Below are 27,252 nucleotides of genomic sequence, written 5' to 3'. Positions count from 1 at the left end.
AAATCTGTCTTGCCCCACTTCATTTCCCATCAGTTTTTCAAGAACTCTACTCTTGCCCTCAGGATTTCAGCACGTCTCTCCCCGGCAGAGCAGCCGAAACTGCGCTTGCGAATTAGTCACCACCGATTTGCATATTCATTCGCAGGGATTTTGCCCACTAGCTTCTCAACACCTTTTCCTACTTTTGATTAGTCAGTCCTTTTCTCTGCAATTACCTTTCTCCCCCCAATACATTTTAAAGCAGGACTGTAGGTTCAGAGATAGAAGGGACTTTGAGTGGCCACTAGTCCACCTCTTACACTTTACTGAGGAGGAACCCGAAGCGCCGAGATGTTAAGGGATTTTGCTAAGGTCACCCACTAGGTCCTCCAGTTCCAAAGTCCCACCCCCCTCCTGGGTACCACAATGCCTCCTCGGCACTTTCTCTTCAAACGTGCGGCGTGCGGCTTGATGAACTGGCTTCATGAGGGACTAATGTGATACAGAGTAGCCTCAGCGGAGTGGGGGCGGGGTAATTACAAAAAGGAAGGGAATAATCGTGTATTAAGCGCCTACTATGTGCCAGGCACTGTCCTGTCGCAAACAGCGCGTTGCAAACGTGAACTCTCTCCTCAATGGCTCTTACAAATAGGAGGCATCTGTATGTCCACAATCTTAACCGACTCACTCCAGTCCAGGTTGGTCCGCGGCCAGCCAGCAATCTGGGTGGGGTGCGAGCACGGACCCGGACTTCAACTTTCTGTCCGAAATAAGAAGCTCAGCGGGCTGTCGGAAGAGGAGAGAGGCGCCCTTCCTTCTCGGAGTCCTCTCGGAGACCGTGCCAGGCAGGTGCTGGGGGCCCCCACACTTGGCCACGATCTCTCCTCCTTTCAGCCGCGGGACGAGTTACCCTCGCAGTTTGGGAGAGGAGGGAAGGAGTGAGAGGGGCCGCCCAGACCAGTTGGCCGCGGCGATCGGGGCATTTCTGGCCGTGCTGCGCTCCTTTCCTTTCTGCTCTCGATGGCGACCCTTCTCCGAGCCCCCCGCCCCCGCTCAGGCCAGTGAGCTCACAGTGACCTCCTGCTTGCAGCTGTCATTTGCCTCTCCTGCCCGGGTCTCCCCTTCCTCCTACCCCCGCTGCTCGCCTCCCCCCAAGCTTCCTCGGCCAGAGCTGGGTGGGAGGGCGCAGCTCCCACCGAAGCGCCTCCTCCGCCTGATGAGGGTTGGTGCCCACCCGGAGCAGCGGAGCTGAGCCTTCGCATCCTACCCTCCCCTCCGCCCCCCACCCCAAGCCCCGACCTGCCGGCACCAGGGCTGGTTCCTCTCCCGCACCGCCCCCCCTCCCCTCCCCACCCCGGAGGCAGTCCCTGCCCCGCCCCCTCGGCCCTCCTCCTCTCGGCCCCCTGCCCCTCGCCCCCCTTCCCGTCGGCTCCCCTCTCCTCCGCCCCTCTCCCGCTGCGCCCCGCCCCGCCTCTCGCGCCCCCCGCCCGCCGGCGCCCATCCGGCGCATGCGCACCCCCCGCGCTCCACACCCCACAGCCCCCGCTCGGCCAGGAGTATTGTAGCGGGGGCTCGTCGCCTTGGCCCTCTCTCTTGCTTTTTCTCTCTTTCTTCTCCCCCGTCTGTCTGTCTGTCTGTCTGTGTGTCGGTCCCTTTCTTCTCTCTCTCTGTCTCTCTCTTCCTACCCCCCCCCCCCCGTACTCGCACGCACACACACACCCACGCACACACACGAGCCACACTCGCCCGCTCGCTCCCGGGAACATGGCGGCGAGTCAGGGCAGCGGCGGCGGAGGCGGCGGGGGCAGTCCGGCTCCCGGGCCCGCGGCCGCGGCGGGGGCGGGGGCGGGTCCGGGGGCGGGCCCGGGCCCCGGGCCGGCTGTCTTCAGCCAGCCCTTCTCGGGCGGGCCGCAGTGGCCCCCGGGGAGCCTGCAGCCCCCGCCGGCGGCCGGCCGAAGCCTGGACCGGGCCCTGGAGGAGGCGGGCACGTCGGGCATCCTGAGCCTCAGCGGCCGCAAGCTCCGTGACTTCCCGGGCTGCGGCTACGACCTCACCGACACCACGCAAGCAGGTGCCGGGGCCGGGGCGGGGAGGCTGCCGGGGCGTGGCGGGGGCGCGGGCGTTGGCACCTGGCTGGGAGAGAGCCCCCCTGGGTCCCTCCCCCTCCCCCGGTGCCCGAGGGCCGCAGGGGCTCGCGTTCCCCCGGTGCCCCAGCCCCTTCCCCTTCGCGTTTTTGTTTGTTATCCCCGAACATTCCGGGTTTCCTCATTGTCCCAGGCGTCTCCCATCCCTCTGAGCTCCGTCCGCCCTCGGAGTGGAGCTGGTGCTGGGGCATTGGCGCTCCTGCTTGGATTGATCGGTGCCCTTGGAACAAATGAAATCACGTCACTTAGTTACTCAGCGATGTCTGATGGGGGGGGGGCTTGCTTATTTTGGGTTATACCAGAACCTTACAATTAAATTTAGAAGGAGAAAGCGAACGGAACATGGCAAAATTTAAAAGAAAAAAAAGCCTTCCCCCATAAAGTTACCGGGATCAAATTAGACATTCTATGTTAAGTCCATCAGCCAGCATCGATTAAGTAAGGGCCTACTATGTGCTAACCCCGTGTTAATCGTTTTACGGACCTCCAAGTGCCGCTATCAGTGTTAGGTATTAGCATTTTGACTGAGAAGATAAGTGTTATATTGTTTTCATTTAGCAGTGACCACCCAGTGTTCTTAGAATTCTTCAAATACTTATTTTCTACTAATCTCTGTCCTGTATTGCATTTTCTCCTTGGGGTTGATTATTTTTAAGCGTCTGATGAAAAGGTCACTTGGCTTGTTCTTTAGTTTTGTGCTCTCTCTTCCATTTTCTATGCAGAGTTAAATCACAGATGAAATTGCTTTAATTGTTCGGAAATAGATATGGTGATTCTAAAGCATTTAGGCTTGCCTGTAAATTTGCTGTTAATGAGAGACAATAAAAGACCATTTATTTGTAGAACAAGATTTTAGCGTGTTGAATGTCTGGAAATCCAGAAAATCAAGGTGTAATATTAGCTTACATTATCAAGGCTTTGCATTTTGTCCTCTAGACAGTCCTGTAAGGTAGTATGAGAATAATTTTCCTGATTTTTACGGATAATGAAACCAAGGCCCAGAAAGCTTGTTTGCCCAAATTCACATGGCAGAGTTAGGATTTGAGCCCAGGTCAATGGCTAGAGTGTGGGGCTGGAAGTCAGGAAGTTCAACTCTGACCTCAGACACTTACTGGCTGTGTGACCCTGAACAAGTCACTTCAGCCTGTTTCCCTTAGTTTTCTCACCTGTAAAATGATCTGGAGAAGGAAATGGCAAACCACTCCAGTATCTCTGCCAAGAAAACCCCCAGAAAGGGGTCAAAAAAGAGACTGAAAAATGACTTACTGAGAACTTCTGAGTTCAAGTACTCAGTTGCTGCTGCTTCAGGGTGCTGAAGTGGTTGCTCAGAAGAGAAAACAAAGCAGAAGCGATCCCTTTTCCCTTTTAGCTCTATAATTCTGTGATTAGGATTTAACCTGGAACCCTTTCTTAAGGACCGCTACTTTCAATTCATTCATGAAACAAAGACTTGTGATTTAAAGGCCCCTCTGTGCAGTAGTCCTAAGTTATGGTTCTTAAAACCTATTGGATGTCAGATGTCATGTCAGAAGGCACGTGCACAGATAAATATAATACAAATTGTTCTAGAAGCACAGAAGGAAAATAAAAAGTTCTTTGAGATCAGATAAGGCAAAATACTTTTGAACCTGGAAAGCCTTCATAACAAGTGTTTGTTATTATTAAATTGACTTTTAGGGGTGGATATGTAATTTGCGGAGCTTGCTAAATGTTTTTTCTTTCACATTGAAAGTATTGCCCAAACATCACAAATAGATATTAAAGTCACTTTTTTGTTATCATGTTCTTGTTTGTATTTGGTCCTTTCTGAGGATGCTTAAGGAAGGGATTGTTCTGTACAACTTCATTACGCAGAAGTGAAAGTATGAACTTCCAGTGGTTCCCTATTACCTTTAGGATAAAGGTCCAACTTAGCCTGCTTATTGTGGACCTCCACTGCGTGGACCTTTCTGACCGGTCTCCCCTAACCGTGGTGCCCTTTTCCAGCACTCTGTTCCAGTCACATTCATTAATCCTCTCTAGAAAATTGTACAGATTGTTTCTTTTCCTCCCTTTTGTCCACCTACCTAACTTGTGCACACATTTTTTTTCCAGGTTTAGCTTGCTTTGTTTGTGAAATCCTCCTTGACAATTCCAGCCAACAGTGAACTTTTCTTCTTTTGGACTCCTGTATTGTATACATGACACATTTGGTATTTATACTACCTTTCTTGTTTTCTTTTTTCCTACAAAATCATAGAATCAAGGACTTTAGAGCTAGAAGAGAGCTTAGATATCTGCTAGTCCTGTCTTTATGTTTGATTCCTTTGACTAGATCACACACTCCTTGAAAGGGCCTGAATCTCCTCTCCTCCCCGCAACTATCCTGTCCTTTGCTCACAGAAGGCAGTGGGTAAATATTTGTGCAGTGATTGGCCTGACATATATGATTCTTTTGTTCATTTTGGGATTCCTAGAATTGTACATACATTTAGCAAACCAATTTAGTATTTAGAATTTAGAAGCTTCCAAGATCCTGTTGTCTCCTTTCCAGGTAGTTGTTTTCCCAGATTTATTAGAGAGTTTAAAAGTCAAAATTAGGTATAGCGAACTTTACCTCTAGTCCAATATATCCCTGAAAGGAATTACCACTATGAAATATCTAACAAGTGGTCATTTGGCTCTGCTTGAAGACTCCCAAGGAAAGGGAATGGATCCTCTTTCAAGTCCAACTGTTCTACTTTGGAGCAGCTCTGATGGCTTAGAATGTTTTTTTCACCTGACATCAAGCCCAAATTGACCTTTTGCAACTGCCCCCCCCCATTACCCCTGGTTCTGCAGTCTAGTGCCAAACAGAACAAATCTAATTCCTCTTCCACGTTCCAGCCCCTGAGATATTTGAATACTGCTTTCAGGTCACTCCTCATTCTTCTCTTCTCCCGGGAAAACATCCCTAGTTCCTCTAGATGCTTCTCATATGACATGGATCCCTTTGCCATCTTGGTTCCTTTCCTCTGGACAGCTTGTTGATGTCCTTCTTAAACTGTGGCATCCCCAGAGTGCACAGATGAAATCCCATGAAGTCTTTCTCTTTGTTAATTTGATTTTAAACTTTGGTTAATGTATAGTTTTTAATAATGTTGCACGTTGTTGATGTTTTTATTTTTGGATCTTTCTTGAACTTGCTGCAAAATCTTGTGTTGCTCCTTCTCCCCTTGTTGCTAGTTTGACTTTCCTTGGCTTCTGTGATACTGTTCTCTTCTGCTTCTCCTCTTTTCTGTCTGCTAGCTCCCTCTTGGTCTCAGACGCTGGGGTTTTGTGACCCAGGGCAAATCACTTAGCCTCTCTTTGCCTCAGTTTCCTCACCAAAATTGGGGTAATAACAGCACTTACCTCCCAGAGTTGTTGTAATGAGATTGGTATAAAGTGCTCTATAAATGTTAGCTATTATTGGTATTATTTATGCTGCTACTAACCATCAGTGTCCTTGTAAGTTCTCAAACGACGTGTCCGAAACATTATCTTTCCCCTAAAACCTACCGACCTCCTCTTCCTTTCACCTTCCTGATTTCTTGTGATGGCTGCTAACTGTACTTCAGATCTCAGGCTCGTCTTTGACTCTTTCCCTCACCTCCTGCATCCTTTGATTGACTGACTGACTGGCTAAGTTTTGTCTATTCTTCTTCCACAATTTCTCTCCCAGCCCTCTGCTTTGTACCTATATGCATTGTTTCTAGCTGTATTTCAGGCCTTGACTTTAATAAATAACCCTCTTTCACCCTTTCTCCACTCTCTTCTTTCAGTAAACCATTCTTAACATAACTACCAAAGTCATCCTAATTCACAAATCTGACCAAATCACTTGGCTGCTCAAAACCCTTCTGTGATTCCCTTTCACCTCAGCCTGACTTTTAATGCCCTTCCCAACTTGACTCCAACATAACCTCCTGGCTTTCTTATGTTCTAGCCATCCTCTGATCTTGTCTTAGGGGATGGCCATTCCCCATGCCTTGAACATATGCTTTCTGCAGCATTGCCTAGGAAATCAGCTTACTTGAAGGCCCAACAAGTTGGTATCTCCTCCTCAAGCCTTTACCTATCTTCTCAGCTGAAATGGAGCTTCCCATCTTCACATTTACAAATGGCATGTTGCCTGGATACTTCTTTACACTTATTACATTCTGTCTTGAATTGTGTTTATTTGTGTATATATCTTATCTCCCCCTTAGATTTAACTCAGTTGGATTTTCTTTTTAGTTCTGAATTCTCACCTTTCCTCCCCCTCTCCCACCCATTGAGAAGGCAAGAAAAAAAACTTCATAGATTTCAGATCCTTGAGGGCATGGATTGAGTGTTTTTCATCATTATATTGCTAGCACAGAAACATGCACACTGTTCATGAAACAGTGAAGTGATTATGTGTTGCATTTGGAGTAAGGAAAACTGGGTTCAAATCTCACCTTTGACACTCACCAGTTGTATGACCTCAATGAGTCTCATGCAGCCTTAAGAGTTATCTACTAAGTTAGAGCCGGCAATGAGAGGCATTGATGAGCACAGTGCCTTGTACACAATTAAGTGCTTAAAGAATGTTTGTTGAGTTGGATTTTTTAATGTGCTGGTACTCTATGTCATGTTGGAAAATGGCATTTTCAGAACTCTTAATTCCATGAATGGTGGTGGCTATGGCCTTTGATTCTGCATTATCAATTTCCTGTCTGTGGCTATTCTATAACATTAACAAGCTAGACCCATCTTTGTTCTTGGTAAATATTTGTTATAGCCTTTATTGTTAGTATCTATGCAATTTCACAGGACCTCCTCAAATTATTGTATCGTTTTCTTTTTCGCAGTAGTTCCCTCTTTTCTTTTTCTTTCTCTTCCTTCCTTCCCTCCTTCCCTCCCTCCCTTCTTCACCATTCATAAGCCCAATTCCAATACTGATTATCTTTAACCTGCCCTGTTTTTTTTTTTCTGACCTGGCTGGGCTTGACCCTCATTAAGCAGCCTGGAGGCTCTGCTGATTTGTTACTAGTAGTAGAGTTGGACTTTCAAATTCCCTACATATATTATCTCATTTAATCCTCACAACAGTTTTGTGAAGGACATGTTATTCCCACTTTACAGATGAAGGAAATCAGACTTAGAAGCAAAGTGCTTTAGGGTCTCATAGCCATTAAGTATCAAAGGCAGGGTTTGAAACCAGACTTTGCTGACTCTGGTTTAGCCCTCTATCTGTTATACTACCCTGTAAAAGATTTTCAGATGAGATAGAAAAATCAACTTCATTTTACTATCATTTTTGGGGGACTATATTCTCAAGAAGTTCTACCTTATGCCCAACTTCTTTTTTGCTATAATTTAAAACTGTTTTTTCTAGTTTTGTCATGCATGCATCCTGTGCAAGTCATTTATAGCCTTCATATATTTGACTATAAATATTTTGCTCCATAACTTGTCTCTAGAGTAAATAGATCTGACTTTTTTGTGAGGCAATGGAGATTAATTGCCCAGGGTCACACAGCTAGGGTTAAGTGTCTGAGGTCAAATTTGAACTCAGGTCCTCCTGACTCCAAGGCCCATCTTCTCTACACTGTAGCACCTAGCTGGCCCTAGATCTGACTTTTCATTGATCTTCTCTAGACTACGTGTTCTGAAGATGTGGCTACCAAACTGTTATTAAATATGAAAATATAAAAGCTGCGATCAATCCTGATAATAAGGAAGGAAGGATGACTTTGATAGAGCATCTAAATCACCTTGACTTGGGTTCTAACTTGTGGTCTCCTCTTGCCCCCAGCTCTTTTATGCTACATTTAAGTTTACCCACATTATGTGGACCATAGTTTATTTTTATTCAAGTCTACTATTTTTCACTTGGTTTTTTGGCTTATATGCCTTTCTATTGGCCATCTGTTCAAAGTACTGGAGCTGTTTCCAAATTGGAATTTTAGCAGTTTTTTCTTTTAGAATATTAGTAAACTCTGTTATTATCTCTATTATAATCTAATTAGTAATCTACTTCCCCCCCCCCATCTTTCCCCAAGCAGGAATAATATTCCAGCAGCTAAGGCACTCATTGCCACATCACTCTGGCTAAACTTGGGCAATTCCAATACTACACCGTTCATCCTTCCAGTTTAACAATGAGTTTTGTACTGGGGGAGCCCTTCTACTTGTTGGCCCAATGAAATGTAATTTTGCATAGACCATGCCTTCTGATCTTTTTCAAAATAATATTAATGTAGGGCACAGAGTTGGGCCTCATATTTTTGACTTGGATTGAAGCAGTCAGCCTTCCTGTGAATAATAACTCTCTGCTCTCCTCAGCTGATAAATAATTTCCCTTTACAACATACCTGACAAATGCTTATCTCTTCTCTGCATGTCTGTTACAAATGATGGGGCAGCCTGCCCAGTTCTTATATTGAGCCAAAATCTGCCTCCTTGTAACTTTTCTTCACTGATCCTGTGGGGTCAGTGGAATCCTGTTCACTTGACAGAACTTCCCCTAGGTGAAGACACTACTGTGTCCTCTTCCAATTTTCCTTGTCTGTGTTAAAAAAAAAAACCAAAAATAGTAGCTAACATTTGGATAGTGCATATATTTGATATTCACAACAACCTTGTAAAATTAGGTAATACAAATTTTATCATCCCCATTTTTCAAATTAAGAAACTGAGGGACATTGAAGGTAAGTGATTCGTAGAGCTGGAAATTGTTGATAGACTGGTTAGTCTCTATCACACTGTACTTGCCCCGTTACTTCAGCTATCCCTTCAGTCCTCTTAACCACCATAGTGGCTTTCCTCTGCATGTGTTTCAGCTTGTTGATGTCCCTCTTAAAATGTGGCTTGTAAGTCCTGCCTCTGACACATACTGACTGTGTGACACTGGCCAAGTAACTTCAGCTTTCATTGCAGAAGACTATGACTGCAAACTGCAGAGCAGAAATAGATCTGTGTTGGTAGAGGGAGATTCCTCACCGGGTATTTCTCTGTACCAAAATCACAGGTCCAGAAAAAAGACTCCTTAGGCTGATATGAACATTTTTGGGTAACGACATCACATGGCTGATTTACATTGCACCTCTAGTTACTACAGCTATCCATCCATCCATCCATCCCTCCATCCATCCATATATCTATATCTATATCCACATACATATATACACACACAGTAATCTAGTTTCCCCCTTGAGGATAAAAAATTTGAGAATATACATCAGCATATAACATGTATATATTTAATAAGAATAGCCAGCAATTATAGCATTTTGAAGTTTGCAAAGCTCTTTATAGATATCATGTGTATATGGTTTGACTGTTTTAAGATACCTGTTCTTTTTGCTTTTGCTAAGTTCGATAGCCTGTGTATGGTTAGTTCTTGTGAGAGAGATTCATTCTTTTTTTTAGTGATCAGTTTTCCATCGTTTTGGCTCCAGGGTATAGAAAGTAATTGAATTCTGCTTAATGTCTACTGTGTTAACATGTTTGTGATAACATAGCTGATGATGGCCAAAGTATGCTTTTAAAGAATATTTGTATGTTGTCAGTGCAAAAGAATTTTTGTTTAAAAATAACATTTAATTTCTTATATGTGTATGTATAATTCTTTTTAAAAGGAGCAGTTCTTACTGCTTTTTCAGTTCTTTAATATAAATAAAATCCTACAAAACCAGGATAAAATGTTAACCCAAAGCCCTTGGCCTTAATTTTGTGTGTATATATGCCTTTGATATGTATAGCATGATCACAGGGAGTTTTTCTGATCACGATCAGAACTCAGATTCATCCTCTACTTCAGGGGTTGGCAAACTGGAGCCTGCAGACTGTGGCCTGAGGACCAAAAACATGTAGCAACCAGTTTTGGGGCCACTGACTTAAGAATAGTTTTTTACATTTTAAATATAACAAAAGTTTATTTAAAAATGTAAAAACTATGCTTAGCTCAAGGGCTGAACAAAGACAGGTGGTGTCTGGCCGAAGTTTGCTGACCTGTACTTCATTTAAAAGAAAAATGAGAAAGATGTCAGCCAGTCACGAGACATTTATTAAGCACCTGTGCTAAGCACTGGGAAAAAAGGGAAAAGATAGTCCTTGCCCTCAAGGAATTTACAGTCTAATGGGGAGATAACTTGCAAGCAAATATGTACAAACAGGCTATATACATATTAAATTTGAAATAGTCAAGAGGGAAGGCACTAAGTGACTATGGCACATATCCCCACTCCCACCACTAACCAAAGGAGGAGTTACCAAGGAGAAGGCCAGACAGTCAAGTAACCATGTGGCTTAGTGAACCAGTCCAATGTGAGCAAATAAATGAACAAAGCATTTATTAAGCACTTACCATGTTCAAAAATCACTGTACTGACAACTGGCGGTACAAACAGAAAAGTCAGCCAGACCCTGCTTTTTAATGGGAAAAACAGCACATGGGGATGGTTTCAGCTGCCAGTCTGATGGAAATAACGGTCCCCCTTGGCTTCTGCAACTAGTCCCATTCTGTAACTTGAGTGCCTGGACTTGTTGTCTAGGTCTGTATGTTCGCTGACACAAACAGGCATCTCTTTTTGATCTTCTCCGTCCACCTGATTGACTTGATGGTAAAGCATTTAACTAGAAGCTTTTGGACAGTTTAGTCCCAGTTTGGGGACATTATATGTTTCTCATCACTTGAAGAATGATTCATGTAAATGAATTATTCAAATGCAATTTTCCTTGAAGAGACTGATTGTCTTTGCATTTTTAGCAGTTTTCATAAATAATTTTATAGTGTTTTTTAAAACACGCATATGAAATGTTATTTGTAACAGCTATTTGAGAAAAGGAGTACTAACTAAATGCTCATTTAATTGGGTGTGTGAGTGTGTGTGGTGTGTGTGGTGGGTGTGTGACACAGGTGAGTGTTAATGTTCTACAGCAGTAAGAGCAGGGAGTTTTTAGTTTTGCTTCATCTTCTATCTAGTGCTGTGACTCTGGGTAGCTTACTTTGCCCCTCTGGGTACACAGCCTCCTTATAGGTAAAATCAGGGGAGTTGGATTCGGGTGTCTCTCCAGTGTACATTTTAGCTTTGAGATTGGCAGTTAGGTTGCATAGTGGATAGTGACCTGGACTTGGAGGAAGGACCTGCATTCAAATCCTGCTTCAGACATTTATTTAATTGTCTGACCCTGGGCAAGTCATAACCTCTTTCAGCCTCAGTTTTCTCATTTGTAAGATGAAGCGATCGGACTTGGTGGCCTCTATAGTTGCTTTTAGCTTTAAATCTGTGATTCCCCCTCTAGCCATTGTAGGAATTCCCACTGTTTTTAGAATCTTTCTAGTTGAATGTATTTCCTATCCCCATACATCGAGTGAGACTTAGAATATCTTGTCTTCCTTCTGTACGATATTCCTATCATTTTCGATAGTGTGATCATTGTACTGTCCTCCCAAGTCTGAAATCTGGGAATGATTTTTGATACTCATCTTTCTCCCCTGCAGTGCTCAGGCTAATGGTTTTCTTCTTGTCATTGCTCAAACTATCTCTCACGTTCCTCTGTCCTGAGGCTCGTTAACTTATTGTAATGGTATCCCAGTCGTCAGCCATTCCAGAACATCCCGTATATTGCAACTAAGATAATTTTTAATGTCTACTATTTTATTTTAATTTCGTTAGATTACAGTTCTCTAATTCTTGGAATTTAGTTATTTGGTCTCTCAGCTAGAGACAGCTACATGGCACAGTAAATAAAATGTTAGACCTAGAATTAGGAAGAAAGACATGAATTCACATTTGGCGTCAGATGCTTACTAACTCTGTATGACATTAAGTAAATCACTTAACCTCTGTTTGCCTCAGCTTTCTCAACTGTAAAATGGGGATGAGAATAGCACCTACCTCCTAGGCTTTATGAGGATCAAGTGAGGTAATATTTGTAAAGTGCTTAGCACACTGCCTAGTACATAATAGGTGCTTAATAAATCCTGCCTCCCTTCCTTCTCTACCCTCCTCCCTTACATTGGAAGGGACATGCTGAAGGGGCTAGAGAGAGGCCCTTCCCTACCACAAAACCATGCCAGCTGCTGGGAGGGATGGGAGGTTCCAAAAGGAAAAAGCCACTGAGAAAAGACCCCAGTGGCAGCTCTCTGGAGTCACTTTGCATAGAAGTTACCAGTTATTTGTACCTGTGTAGGGCATCACTGCATGGTAATCAGAGTTTAGAACTATTGGGAGTCATTAAGAAGAGGCTACATTGTGATCCGTATATTTGGTGTCACAAGTTGGTCAGGTGCATAGCACATTTTACAAAGGTCTTTGCCCACAGGGGTTACAGTTCAAAGTCTTGGGACTTGAAGGGTTAAGCTTCAGTTATTTTCAGAATTAATTTATGTGAAACTCCTCATTGCCAGAGTGTTAGAGAAATGAAATAGTACTAGTCTTTAGTTATAAGCTCTGTGACAGAAGTGTGATTTGGATATGCTTGATAAGGTCCAGAAGAAATGGTCTGATGGGATGATAGAATAAGATCTAGTTACATCGACTCAATGAGAAAAAGAAAGAAAGTGCAGAAGAACTGACCAGGTAGTGGAAATATACTTCAAGTATTTGAAGACGCATATTGGGAATCATGGTAAACTTGTGTCTGTTGCTTGTGAGGACAGATTAAAAAGGGTATGAGCTTCCATTGGAGGAGGAGAAATTTAAGAAGAAATTTTGGACTCTGAAAATGACACCATATGCAATATTTCCAGACTTTTTTGTTCCTTGGCATCTGTGACCTGGACACAGAAGAGATGACACCCTGAGCATTGGTCTTTACTTCCCCTGATTTCCTAATGCTTTCATGCTTCAGCATTCTACTAGATTGATTTTTTTAATATTTATTTTTATTTTTAGTTTACAGCGGACGGTTCTACATAATTTTGAGTTCCAGATTTTCTCCCCTTCCTCCCCCCTCCCTCACCAAGACGGCATGGAATCTCATATAACTACCATGAATAACTTCGCATTGAATTAATTTATACACCAGTCAAGTTGCGGAGAAGAATTATGACCAATGGAATGAGTCATGAGAAAGAAGAAACAGAACCAAAACAAACAAAAAAAAACAACCCAAAAACAAAAACAAAAGAGAAGAGAAAAAGGCGAGCATGTAGTGTGCCTCAATCTGCATTCAAACTTCATAGTTCTTTCTCTGGATGTAGATAGCATTCTCCATCATGAGTCCTTTGGAGTTGTGCCTGCACCTTGTGTTGCTGAGAAGAGCAAAGTCTGTCAGGGTTGGTCCTCACGGAATCCATATATCTGTGGTTGTGTACAGTGTTCTCCTGGCTCTGCTCCGCTCACTCAGCATTATGTCGTGTAGGTTTTTCCAGGTTGTTACGAAGTCTGCATCATCCCCATTTCTTATGGCACAATAGTATTCCATTACCTTCATATACCACGGCTTGTTCAGCCATTCCCCAATTGATGGGCATTCCTTTGATTTCCAATTCTTGGCTACCACAAAAAGAGCCACTATAAATATCCTTGTACATATGAGTCCTTTTCCCGCTTGTGTGATTTCTTTGGGATACAACCCTAGAAGTGGTATTGCTGGGTCAAAGGGTATGAACATTCCTGTGGCCCTTTGGGCATAGTTCCAAATTACTCTCCAAAATGGCTGGATCATCTCACAACTCCACCAGCAATGCAACAATGTTCCAATTTTCCCACATCCTCTCCAGCATTTATCATTTTCCTGTTTTGGTTATTTTAGCCAATCTGACAGGAGAGATGTGGTATCCAAGAGTTGTTTTGATTTGCATTTCTCTAATCAGTAGTGATTTAGAGCATTATTTCATATGCCTATAGATATCTTTAATTTCTTCCTCTGAAAACTGCCTGTTCATATCCTTTGACCGTTTCTCAGTTGGGGAATGGCTTGTATTCCTATATATTTGGCTCAGTTCCCTGTATATTTTAGAAATGAGGCCTTTATCAGAGATACTAGTTGTGAAGATTTTCTCCCAATTTTCTGCTTCCCTCCTAATTTTTGTTGCATTGGCTTTTTCTGTACAAAAACATTTCAATTTAACATAATCAAAATTATCCATTTTGCATTTTGTAATGCTCTCTATCTCTTGTTGGGTCATGAATTCTTTTCTTTTCCATAAATCTGATAAGTAAACTATTCCTTGCTCTCCCAAATTACTTATGGTATCAGCCTTTACTCCTAAATCATGAACCCATTATGACTTTATTTTGGTATATGGTGTAAGATATTGGTCTATGCCCAGTCTCTGCCCTACCATTTTCCAATTTTCCCAACAGTTTTTGTGAAATAGTGAATTATTAGCCCAGAAGCTGGCCTCTTTGGGTTTATCAAAGAGTAGATTGCTAAATTTGTTGATTTCACCTGCTTGTGTACCTATCCTATTCCACTGATCCACACCCCTGTTTCTTAACCAGTACCAGGCAGTGTTGATGACTGCTGCTCTGTAGTACAGTTTAATATCTGGTGTGGCTAAGCCACCATCTCTAGCATGTCTTTTCATTAATATCCTAGATACTCTAGACCTCTTGTTTTTCCAAATGAATTTTGTTATAATTTTGTCCAGCTCCGTAAAATAATTCTTTGGTAGTTTGATTGGTATGGCACTGAATAGATAGATTAATTTAGGTAAAATTGACATTTTTATTATATTAGCTTGGCCTAACCATGAGGAACTGATATTTTTCCATTTATTCAGATCTGAGTTTATTCGCGTGCAAAGTGTTTCATAGTTATGTTCATGTAGGCCCTGGGTTTGTCTTGGCAAATAGACTCCCAAATATTTTATAGTGTCTGCAGTAACTTTGAATGGAATTTCTCTTTCTATCTCTTGCTGTTGGGCTTTGTCAGTAATGTATAGAAATGCTGAGGATTTATGTGGGTTTATTTTATATCCTGCAACTTTGCTAAATTTGTTTATTATTTCAAGTAGTTTTTTACTTGGTTCTCTAGGATTCTCTAAATAAATCATCATATCATCTGCAAAAAGTGATAATTTAGTTGCTTCTTTTCCTGTTCTAATTCCTTTAATTTCTTTTTCTTTTCTTATTGCTATAGGTAATGTTTCTAGTACCAAATTGAATAATAGGGGTGATAATGGACATCCTTGTTTCACCCCTGATCTTATTGGAAATACATCTAGCTTATCCCCATTACAAATAATGCTTCTTGATGGTTTTAGGTAGATACTATTTATAATTTTAAGGAAGGTTTCATTTATTCCTATGCTTTCTAGTGTTTTTAATAGGAATGGGTGTTGTATTTTGTCAAAGGCTTTTTCTGCGTCTATTGAGATGATCATATGGTTTCTGCTAGTTTTGTTGTTGATATGGTCAATTATGCTAATAGTTTTCCTAATATTGAACCAGCCTTGCATTCTTGGAATAAATCCTACCTGGTCATAGTGTATTATTCTCGTGATGAGTTGCTGCAATCTTTTTGCTAATATTTTATTTAAAATTTTTGCATCAATATTCATTAGAGAAATTGGTCTATAATTTTCTTTCTCTGTTTTGACTCCACCTGGTTTGGGTATTAGTACCATATTTGTGTCATAAAAAGAATTTGGTAGGACTCCTTCTTCACCTATTTTCCCAAATAGTCTACAAAGTATTGGAATTAGTTGTTCTTTAAATGTTTGATAGAATTCACATGTAAAACCATCTGGCCCTGGAGATTTTTTCCTAGGGAGTTCATTGATGGCATGCTCAATTTCTTTTTCTGAGATGGGGTTATTTAGAAATTTTACTTCTTTTTCTATTAACCTGGGCAGTTTATGTTTTTGTAGATGTTCATCCATATCTCTAAGGTTGTCAAATTTATGGGCATACAGTTGGGCAAAATATTTCCTAATTATTATTTTGATTTCCTCTTCATTAGAGGTGACCTCACCCTTTTTATTTTTGATACTGGTAATTTGATTTTCTTCTTTCTTTTTTTTAATCAAATTGGCCAAAGGTTTATCAATTTTATTGGCTTTTTCATAAAACCAGCTCTTTGTTTTATTTATTAATTCAATAGTTTTCTTGGTTTCAATTTTATTAATCTCTCATTTGATTTTCAGAATTTCTAATTTGGTATTTAATTGGGGATTTTCAATTTGTTCTTTTTCTAGCTTTTTCAGCTGTGTGCCCAGATCATTGATCTCCTTTTTCCCTATTTTATTCATGTAAGCGTTTAGGGATATAAAACTTCCCCTAAGAACTGCTTTTGCTGCATCCCATAAGTTTTGGTATGTTGTTTCATTATTGTCATTCTCTTGAATGAAGTTATTAATTGTTTCTCTGATTTGTTCTTTGGCCCATTCATTCTTTAGAATTAGATTATGTAGTTTCCAATTAGTTTTTAGCTTATTTTTCCATGGTTCTTTATTAAAAATAATTCTTATTGCTTCATGATCTGAAAAGGATGCTTCGACTACTTCTGCTTTTCTGCACTGGATTGTGAGGTTTTTATGCCCTAGTACATGGTCAATTTCGAGTATGTGCCATGTACTGCTGAGAAGAAAGTATGTTCCTTTTTATCCCCATTCAGTTTTCTCCAGAGGTCTATCATATGTGCCTTTTCTAAAATTCTGTTTACCTCCTTAACTTTTTTCTTATTTATTTGGAGGTTAGATTTATCAAGTTCAGAAAGGGGGAGGTTGAGGTCTTCCAATATTATAGTTTTGCTGTCTGTTTCTTCCTGTAACTCCCTTAACCTCTCCTGTAAGAATTTGTATGCCTTACCACTTGGTGCATATATGTTAAGCAATGATATTACTTCATTGTGTATGGTGCCTTTTAGCAGGATATAATGTCCTTCCTTATCTCTTTTAATTAGATCTATCTTTACTTTTGCTTTGTCTGAGATTAGGATTGCTACACCTGCTTTTTTCACTTTAGATGAGGCGCAATATATTTTACTCCAGCCTTTTACCTTTACCCTGTGTGTATCCCCCTGTTTCAAATGTGTTTCTTGTAAACAGCATATTGTAGGATTATGGTTTTTAATCCGTTCTGCTATCTGCTTCTGTTTTATGAGAGAGTTCATCCCCTTCACGTTCAGAGTTATGATTTCTATCTGTGTCTTTTTCTGCATCCTATTTCCCCCTGTTTATGCTTTTATTTCTCCTTTTCCCCTTCTCCTCCTCAACAAAGTTTTGCTTTTGACCGCCACCTTCCTCAGTTTACCCTCCCTCTTTATTCCCCTCCCTTATCTTACCGTTTACCACTTGCTACTTCTCCCCTCCCTTCTGACCACCCCCTCCCTTTTTCCCCCCTTCCCCTTCTATTTCCCATAGGTCAAGTTAGATTTCTAAACTTATCAGGGTCTGTTATTCCCTTCTTGAACCAGATCAGATGACAGTGATGCTCAGACACTGCTCTTCTCCCTCCCTTCTTTCCCTCTATTATAATATGTTTTTGTGCCTCTTCATTTGGTGTAATTTACCCTTTTCTACCACCTCCTTACCTCTTCTCTCATAGCCCTCCCTTTACAGCTCTTACTTATGTTTTTTGTCTTTACATCAGTTAATTTATACAGGCATTCACAATCTATGTGTATTGCTTTCAATTGTCATAATAGCTGTACCATTCTCAAGACTGACATATATATGTATATATATGAAACACACAAATGATGATATACTCCCACATAAAGATGCAGACAACCTGCCCTTATTGGTTAATAAGGTTTGTGGGGGTTTTCCCCCCGGTTACTTTTTTATGTCTCTCTTGAGTTTTGTATTTGGAGATCAAATTTTCCATTGAGTTCTGGCCTTTTCATCAGGAAGGTCTGGAATTCCCTTATTTCATTGAATGTCTATCCCCTTGCCTGAAAAAGTATGCTTGGTTTTGCTGGGTAGTTGGTCCTTGGTTGTAGTCCCAGCTCTTTTGCCCTTCGGAATATCATATTCCAATTTCTCCTGTCTTTTAATGTGGAAGCTGAGAGATCCTGCGTGATCCTGACTGTAGTTCCACGATATTTGAATTGCTTTTTTTTGGCTGCTTGCAGTATTTTCTCCTTCAGTTTATAGTTCTGAAATTTCGCTATAATATTTCTTGGTGTTTTCACTTTGGGATCTCTTTCAGGGGATGATCGGTGAATTGTTTCAATGACTATTTTGCCCTCTGGTTCTAGGACCTCTGGGCAGTTGTCTTTGGTAATTTCTTCGAAGATACTGTCAAGGCTCTTTTTTCATCGTGGATTTCCGGTAGACCAATAACTCTTAAATTGTCTCTCCTGGATCTATTTTCCAGGTCAGTTTTTTTCCCAATCAGATATTTCACATTTTTTTTTCTATTTTTTCATTCTTTACATTTTGTTTTACTACTTCTTGGTGCCTCATAGATTCATTAGCTTTCACTCGCTCAACTCTAAGTTTTAATGAGTTAGTGTTTTCATTTTGCTTTTGACTCTCCTTTTCCAATTGGTTGACTTTGCCTCTCAGGTTGTCATTTTCTCTCTCTAGATTCTGAATCTCCATAGCCATTTCGCCAATCTTATTCTTTAGGGACTTGATTTCATCAGTGGATTTTTTCCATATTTTCTTTTAGCTCCCTAATTTGGATTTTAAAATCCTCCTTTATTTCTTCCAGCAGTTCCTTTTGGGCTGGAGGCCAGTTCATTTTCCCTTTTGAGGTATCCGATGTATCTACAGTGTCATTGCTGACCCCTTCTGTATTGGTATTGTGATCCTGCCTGTCTCCATAAAAAGAATCTGTTGTCCTTGGTTTTTTTGTTGTGTTCTTCTTCATGTTTGTTGGTTTGCTTTTTCCTGGCCTTACAACAAATTTCTGCCTTTGGGGCTCAGGGCTCTCTGTCCCAGCTTTCTTATTCTGGGGATTGTGAGCCTAGAATTATAGCCTTCAGTTTCCTGAGGTGTGGGGCAGTCGTCTGGCTCCCTGACATCTCACTCCCTATGGGTGCTCTCCAGCACTGTTGCTCTTCGGCAATGGTCTCAGCTGTTTGTTGTTTGACCTGATGTCTGGCACTTCCCCTGGGGGAGCAAGATTACGTCTGGGCTCCTGGTATTGACCCCTGCTGACTCTGCCCCTCTGGGACTAATGAATTTCTACTATTTGACCACTGAAGCCCTATTTCTTTCTCCTCTGTTCCAGGTTTCTTTTTTTTTTTCCAAGGAATTCTCTGGGTGAGGGCGGGGAGGGATTAGAGCCGTTTACCTGGCCATTATGTCTACCGGAAGCTGCGTTTCATTTCTTCGGGCTGCAAGCCTCAGGAGTAGGTGTTTTCCCGGCCGGTGGTGTTGCGATGCCTCTCCTTGCTTCCACAGACTGTGGTCCTGTGTTGGGAGGCTTGGGGATCTCTGTTGGTTTGGGGCGCCCAGCTTTCTCCCAGCGTGTCTCCCACGTGGATTTCCGGGCCGGCTGCTTCCACTTTGGTCTGGAGCAGCCCCCCATGTAGAGCTCTCTCCGAGCCTACAGATTCGTGCCTTTGGCGTTTCAGACTCTCCCAGCTCAGAAATTTGCCCCAGGCAGACTGCTCGGGGTTTCTGACTCTCTCAAATCTGCTCAAATTCACTTTTTTATAGGAATCTGACAGACCTTGTGAGAGAGCTCTGGTAAGATGCTGCCTTCATGCGGCCATCTTGGCCTACTAAATTGATTTTTAACAGTCCACCAGATACATATGGGCGTATCCAGACACTCCAGCACAAACTATACTGCTCCCTCTCTACCACTGTTCCCCTACTATCTCTACCTTCTTGGTCAAAAATTGGCAAAACAGAATAAGGAAACTCATAAATGTCTGGCAATTGAAAGACATCTTTTCAAGGGCACTATGCATCATATTAAGGGGAGCATCAGCAGCTCATGACATGCCTGGGAAAGTTATTTCAGTGTAATTACTCCAGGGGATAGCGATTGCTAGTCCTGGGCAAAATGAGGAGGTCAGTAGGTTCCTTTGATTTCCTGTGTCCTCACTTCCTTTTTCCTTTTGGGTTCTCCTGGGTTCACTAGTTTCCTTGGGCCTTCAAGCTCTCCTCCAGTTGTCCAGAGTTCTTTATTGTCATCCTTCATCCAAGCCGGCCTTCTTCATGTTCCCCAGATCACAAAACCACCTTTTCCCATCACAAACTCCGTTTCCTTCACTGAGTGACAGGAAAAAGGCAGTCTGACTATGTGATTAAAGGGTTGTATACGCCCTGACCTCTTCCCTTTCCTTCCAGGACAGAAGGACAGGAGGTGACAAATTGGCACCACACCAGTTTCAAAAGATTGCTAATCTTTGTTGAAAAGCGTCTTTTGGACTGCCTTCAGCCAGACGTCCTAGGGAGCAGAGTCTTGTGCAACTGGCAATAGTCCTGTGCCAATTTGTTCACCTCGAATCCAGTCTAATCCAGCAAGCAATTAAGTGCCTATTTCTGTGGTCAAGGTACTGTGCTAAATGCTAGGGATACAAAGACAAAACACAGTGCAGTTCCTTCCCTCAAGGAGCTCATACTCTCCTTGGACAAGGGCTCTTAGCCTGGTGGCCATGCATAGATTTTAAGGGGTCCATGAACTTGGATGACAAAAAAATGCCATCTTTATTTTCATTCACCTCTAACTGAAATTTAGCATTTCTGTCAATTATGAATGTCAATAAAACACAGGAGTATTGACAGTAGCTGTGACTGTGTCTGCAGTTTGAGATGACAGATATTTTCATATCGAATTATAGTTGTAGCACATATCTCACAACATTGTTTACATTTATCCCTACTTTGGAATCACTGTAGTTGTTAGCCCTTCTGCTGGATTGCATATGATCCCAGTCTTTGTGCCTTCAGACAGGTGTTCCTGGAATGGAGCTGGCCACTTCTTGGGGTCCCTAAATTTCACCTGACTGCTAAAGGGGTCCATGACACCCAAGAGGTTTAGAACAAGAACCCTTGTCTTAGGAGGGGGTCAGAAAAGGCACATGGGGTGAGACTTAATGCTAGGAAGAGGTGGAAATGAGGAGGGCAGTATAGGCCCCACACAGATGGGAGAAGGAATGCTGCATCTAGGGAACAGCTAGCTAGTAGGCAGATTTGGCTAGAGCACTGAGGGTTTGAAGGGAAGTAATTTGTGTGGGCTAAGTCTGGAAAGATTGGCTGCAGCCGGATCAGAAAGGACTTCAAAAGAGAAGCTGAAAAGTTCCCATTTTATTCTAGAGACAACAGGAAACCAATGAAGACTCTTTTTAAAAATTTTTTTTAAAATTTATTTAATATATTTAGTTTTCAGCATTGATTTTCACAAAAGTTTGAATTACAAATTTTTTTTTCCCAATTCTACTCTCCCCCCACTCCAAGATGGCGTATATTCTGGTTGCCCTGTTCCCCAGTCAGCCCTCCCATCTGTCACCCCACTCCCCTCCCATCCCCCTTTCCCTTCTTCTCTTGTAGGGCAAGATAAATTTCCATGCCCCATTGCCTGTATATCTTATTTCCTAGTTGCAGGCAAAAACTTTTTTTGGTTGTTGTTTTTGAATGTCTGTTTTTAAAACATTGAGTTCCAAATTCTCTCCCCTCTTCCCTCCCCAACCACCGTCCCTAAGAAGGCAAGCAAGTCAACATAGTCCACATGCATATCATTATGTAAAACTCTTCCACAATACTCATGTTGTGAAAGATTAACTATGTTTTGCTCCTTCCTAACCTATCCCCCTTTATTGAATTTTCTCCCTTGACCCTGTCCCTTTTCAAAAGTGTTTGTTTTTGATTACCTCCTCCCCCCGTCTGCCCTCCCTTCTATCATCCCCCCTTTTTTATCTTCTTCCTCCTTCTTTCCTGTGGGGTAAGATACCCAATTGAGTGTGTATGGTATTCCCTCCTCAGGTCAAATCCGATGAGAGCAAGATTTACTCATTCCCCCTCACCTGCCCCCTCTTCCCTTCCTACAGAATCACTTTTTCTTGCCACTTTTATGCCAGATAATTTACCCCATTCTATCTCTCCCTTTCTCCCTCTCTTAATATATTCCTCTCTTATCCCTTAAATTGATTTTTTTTTAGATATCATCCCTTCGTATTCAACTCACCCTGTGCCCTGTGTGTGTGTGTGTATACACCTACATATATACATACATAGACACAGACACAGACACACACATATACATATACATATATATACATATATATGCATATTCCTTTCAGTTACTATGATATTGAGGTCTCATGAATCATACACCTCATCTTTCTATGTAGGAATGCAAACAAAACAGTTCAACTTTAGTAAGTCCCTTATGATTTCTCTTTCTTGTTTACCTTTTCGTGCTTCTCTTGATTCTTGTGTTTGAAAGTCAAATTTTCTATTCAGCTCTGGTCTTTTCACTGAGAAAGCTTGAAAGTCCTCTATTTTATTGAAAGTCCATGTTTTGCCTTGGAGCATGATGCTCAGTTTTGCTGGGTAGGTGATCCTTGGTTTTAATCCTAGCTCCTTTGACCTCCAGAATATCGTATTCCAAGCCCTTCGATCCCTTAATGTGGAAGCTGCCAGATCCTCTGTTATCCTGATTGTTTTTCCACAATATTCAAATCGTTTCTTTCTGGCTGCTTGCAGTATTTTCTTCTTGACCTGGGAGCTCTGAAATTTGGCCACAATGTTCCTAGGAGTTTTTTTTGGGATCTATTTGAGGAGGTGATCTGTGGATTCTTTCAATTTCTATTTTACCCCCTGGCTCTAGAATATCAGGGCAGTTCTCCTTGATAATTTCTTGAAAGATGATATCTAGGCTCTTTTTTTGATCATGGCTTTCAGGTAGTCCAAAAAATTTTTAAATTATCTCTCCTGGATCTATTTCTAGGTCAGTGTTTTTTCCAATGAGATATTTTATGTTGTCTTCCATTTTTTCATTCCTTTGGTTCTGTTTGATAATATCTTGATTTCTCATCAAGTCACTAGCTTCCACCTGCTCCAGTCTAATTTTTAAGGTAGTATTTTCTTCCGTGGTCTTTTGGACCTCCTTTTCCATTTGGCTAGTTCTGCCTTTCAAGGCATTCTTCTCCTCATTGGCTTTTAGGAGCTCTTTTGCCATTTGAGTTAGTCTATTTTTTAAAGTGTTGTTTTCTTCAATTTTTTTTCAGTATTTTTTTGAGTCGCCTTTAGCAAGTCATTGACTTTTTTTTTCATGGTTTTCTTGCATCCTTCTCATTTCTCTTCCCAATTTTTCCTCTACTTCTCTAACTTGCTTTTCCAAGTCCTTTTTGAGCTCTTCCATGGCCTGAGACCAGTTTATGTTTTTCTTGGAGGCTTTTGGTGTAGGCTCTTGGAGTTTGTTGACTTCTTTAGGCTGTATGTTTTGGTCTTCTTTGTCACCAAAGAAAGATTCCAAAGTCTGAGACCGAATCTGGGTGCGTTTTCACTGCCTGGCCATGTTCCCAGCCAACTTACTTGACCCTTGAGTTTTTCAGTGGGGTATGACTGCTTGTAGCGCAAAGAGTACTTTGTTCCAAGCTTGAGGGGATGTGCCATTGATTTCAGAGCTATTTCTATACAGCCAGCTCTGCCACCCCAGCACTACTCCTTCCTCAAAAACCACCAACCCGGACCTGATGCAAATCTTCAGCAGGCTCTACACTCCTGCTCTGATCCGCCACTTAATTCCTCCCACCAGGTGGGCCTGGGGCTGGAAGTAACTGCAGCTGTAGTTCTGTAGCTGCTGCCCCTGGGGCAGTGGCCAAACCTCGAACTCCTTCTCCTCCCGCAGCTTTTCCCACTAACCTTCTCTGTTGTCTTTGGTGTTTGTGGGTTGAGAAGTCTGGTAACTGCCACAGCTCACTGATTCAGGGTACTAGAGCCTGTTCTGCCTGTCTCCTGCTCTGGCTGGTCCTGCTGCCTCCCGCTCCCCTGCACTCCGTGCGTGATAGACCTCATCCAGCGACCATCCAGGCTGTCCTCGGCTGGAGCCCTGCTTCCCTCTGCTATTTTGTGGCTCCTGCAGTTCTAGAATTGATTCAGAGCCATTTTTATAGGTTTTTGGAGGGATGTGGTGGGGAGCTCACGCAAGTCCCTGCTTTCCAGCCACCATCTTGTCTCCACCCCCAGAAGTCAACAACCCCAGTGAAGGCTCTTAAACAGGGGAGTGATGTGGTCAACCTTGTGCTTCAGGAATAATGTCTTGGCAGCTGTGTTAGAATCCAGAAGACCAGTCAGGAATCTGCTGTAATAGTCTAGGCCAGAAACAAGGGTGGTCCAGACTTAGTGGTGGCCATTTGAGCAGAGAGAAGGGAATGGGCAAAAGACATGTTGTGGAGGTGGATTTGGCAAAATTTGGCAAGTGATTTGATATGGGAGGTGGGGGAGAGGGAGGATGAAGGATAACTTGAAGGTTGTCCACCTTGATGACTGAAAGATAGTAGTGCCCTCAGTAGAGATAGGGACACTCTGTGGGGGAAGTGGGTCTAGGGGGAGGAGAATGCATTCCATTTGGAGCTGTCCAGCAAGATATTGGGTGGCCTTGGTGGTAAGGCATTCAGTAGAAGAGCATGTAGACCAAGCACTCTTAACCTGGGATCTAGTGAATTGGTTTTTAAAAAATATTTTGATAACAGTATTTCAGTATAATTGTTATTTTGGTAATACTTTGTATTTTATTTTATGCATTTAAAAACATTTTGAGAAGAGCTCCCTAGGCTTTGCCGGCCTGGGGTCTCTGACAACTAAAAAATTAAGAACCCTTGCTGGACGGAGAGAAGTCCTAGAATTTTGCATCCTAGGCCGTTCTATGCTATGCTGACCAATTTCCCATTTATAAACAAATGGTACAGGTCTCTCCATGGCATCTCAGTCTCCTTAAAGTGTTTCTATTCTGCTCTGCCTTTTAGCTTTAACCTTGTTGTGGGCCTTAATCAACCACAAGTTTTTTCTACATGTGCTGGCTTACCTCTACATATATGGGTTATGTATGCATTTGACCAGCCTGGAAAAGCCAGAAGTGCAGAGACCTAACAGTTGACCTGTGTCCTTTGAAACCTAACTCCGTGTAGTATGTGAGCCTGTCACATGACCTCCTTGTCTCCTTCCCAGCCTCAGCGTTATTAAGAGGTATGACAGGAGAAGGGTGGGTTTACTTTGGGGATGATTAGCATGCCTTTCAGCCCTTTTAGCTGAAAGAGCAGCTGATTTGTTAGTTATGGTTTCTCGGTGGAAAGGAAAGGCTGGTAGAATTGTTGACAGACGGCTGCCAATTGTATGGCAGTTGGCACTGGTTCTTTTTCCTCTGTGTGAAAGCCTCTCCTTTGATTGTGCCCAGTGGTTACAGGACTTTCCACACTGATAGATCACCCATGTTATCTGTGTTCTGCTTAGTAGCTGTGCCTTTTGGTATCAGGTTTTTCTTAGCTTTAATTTTTTTTTTACTCAAAATGAGCACCCCACCACCCATTGCTACAAGTCAGGGTGGTCTTTTTGTTGTTGCTTTCCATAACTGGTAGTTGTACCACATGTTTCAATGTGAAAATAAAATTTCTTCCCTCCATGATGCCCCCATAATTGATATTTTAGCCTATTATGGTGTGTCTTTGAAATTCTGTGACCCGTGCATTTTATTTATCCATTGGCACTTCAGTGCTATAGATTGACTATTATTTTGTCCTGATTGATAGTATAATGACTTCTCAGGAGTACTCAGTCCAGAAGCCACCTGTCTCAGCAACACTGAACTGAGTGGGGCAGAAACTACGGTTGGTCTAAAACTGGAAAGAAAGACACAAGGTCTTGGGAAATTTAGGAGTGACAGCTGAGGAGTTTTTACTGGAGTCAGAATTCACTTATCTGCATTCTAGTCTTTAAAAGCATAAGGGCACAGAGGTTTGATTTGGGGTTTACAACCTAGTCTAAGGGTCAAACTTCATATCTTTCTTGAGTCAGATCAGCAGATTGTATGTAGATCCCAAGGACTTGTTGAAGGGTAGTTGATAATAATACTTAACCATATAATGGCCTAATTCTTCTCTTTCTTAACTATATATTATCATTTTTGAGATATACAGGATAAATTAGAGATAATCAATAGAGGGAAGCCACTGGCATTAAGGGGGATCAGGAAAAGTTTCTTGTACAAGGTGGGATTTTACTGGGACTTAAAGGGAAGCCAGGAGGCAGAGATGGGGAGGGAGAGCATTCCAGTCCTGGGGGATAGGCCAAAATGTTCATGGAATATCAAGCATTGATCTAGTCACTAGAGTGAAGAGTACATGGGGTTGAGTGAGGTGTGAAAAGACTGGTAAGGTAGGAGGGGGCCAGGGGAGAAAGAACAGACTTTATATTTAATCCTGGAGGTGATGGGGAGCCACTGGAATTTATGGGCGTAGCAGAAAACATGGCAAGACCTTCACTTTATGAAGAACAATTTGATAGCTAAGTGGAAGATGGACTGAAGTGGGGAGAGAGGCAGGCCAACCCATCAGCAGGCCAATCTGTAGTCCAGCTGTGAGATGATGAGGGCCTGCACCAGGATGGTGGCAGTGTTGGAGGAGAGAAGGACTGTATCTGAGAGAGGTTACAAAGGTAAAATGAACAGTACTTGACAGTTTGTACGTGGATTATGAGAGTGAGGAGTCAGGGATGATGCCTACTTTGTGAGCACGGGTAATTGGGAGGATGGTGATGTCCTTCACAAGAATAGAGAAGTTAGGAAAGCGGTTTGAGGGAGAAGATAGAGTTCAGTTCTGGACATGCTGAGTTTAAGATGTCTGTAGGACATCCAGTCGAGATATCCATTAGGCGGTTGGAAATGCAAGACTAGAGGTCAGGAGAGAGGTTAGGGCTGAATAAATCGCTCTGAGAATCATCAGTATGAAGATAACTGAATTCATGGGACTGAATGAGATCACCAGGTGAAATAGTGTGGGGGAAGAAGAGGAGAGGACCCAGAGCAGAACCTTGTGGGCCACCCTTCATTAATTGGAATGAGCTAGATTAAGTTGAGCAAGGGGGGCTGAGAAGTAGTCAGATACATAGGAGGAGGACCAGGATAGAGTAGTGTCTAGAAAGACTAGAGAGAAGAATATCGAGAAGAGGCTGACTGACAGTGTCAAAGGCTGCAGAAAGGTCAAGAAAGATGAAGATTGTGCAGGGATTTAAAAACTATTTGATACTTTTGGAAAGAGCAGTCTCAGTCGAATGATGAGGTTGGAAGAGAGAGTTAAGAGTGAGAGG

The 27,252-nt window shown here is 42.3% G+C and overlaps 1 protein-coding gene across 1 annotated transcript in view; it reads left to right on the top strand.

Moving 5' to 3' along the window:
- Positions 1-1,743: 1,743 nt before the first annotated feature.
- Positions 1,744-27,252, top strand: part of LRCH2 (leucine rich repeats and calponin homology domain containing 2) — a 100,561-nt gene continuing 75,052 nt past the window's right edge. The window contains exon 1 of the mRNA XM_036740021.1: positions 1,744-2,050. Coding sequence (XP_036595916.1) covers positions 1,744-2,050 — 307 coding nt within the window. The remainder of the gene's footprint in view (positions 2,051-27,252) is intronic.

Source organism: Trichosurus vulpecula, chromosome X (genome assembly GCF_011100635.1).
Source record: "Trichosurus vulpecula isolate mTriVul1 chromosome X, mTriVul1.pri, whole genome shotgun sequence".
NCBI lineage: Eukaryota > Metazoa > Chordata > Mammalia > Diprotodontia > Phalangeridae > Trichosurus > Trichosurus vulpecula.
This window is presented reverse-complemented; position numbering and strand designations above follow the sequence as displayed.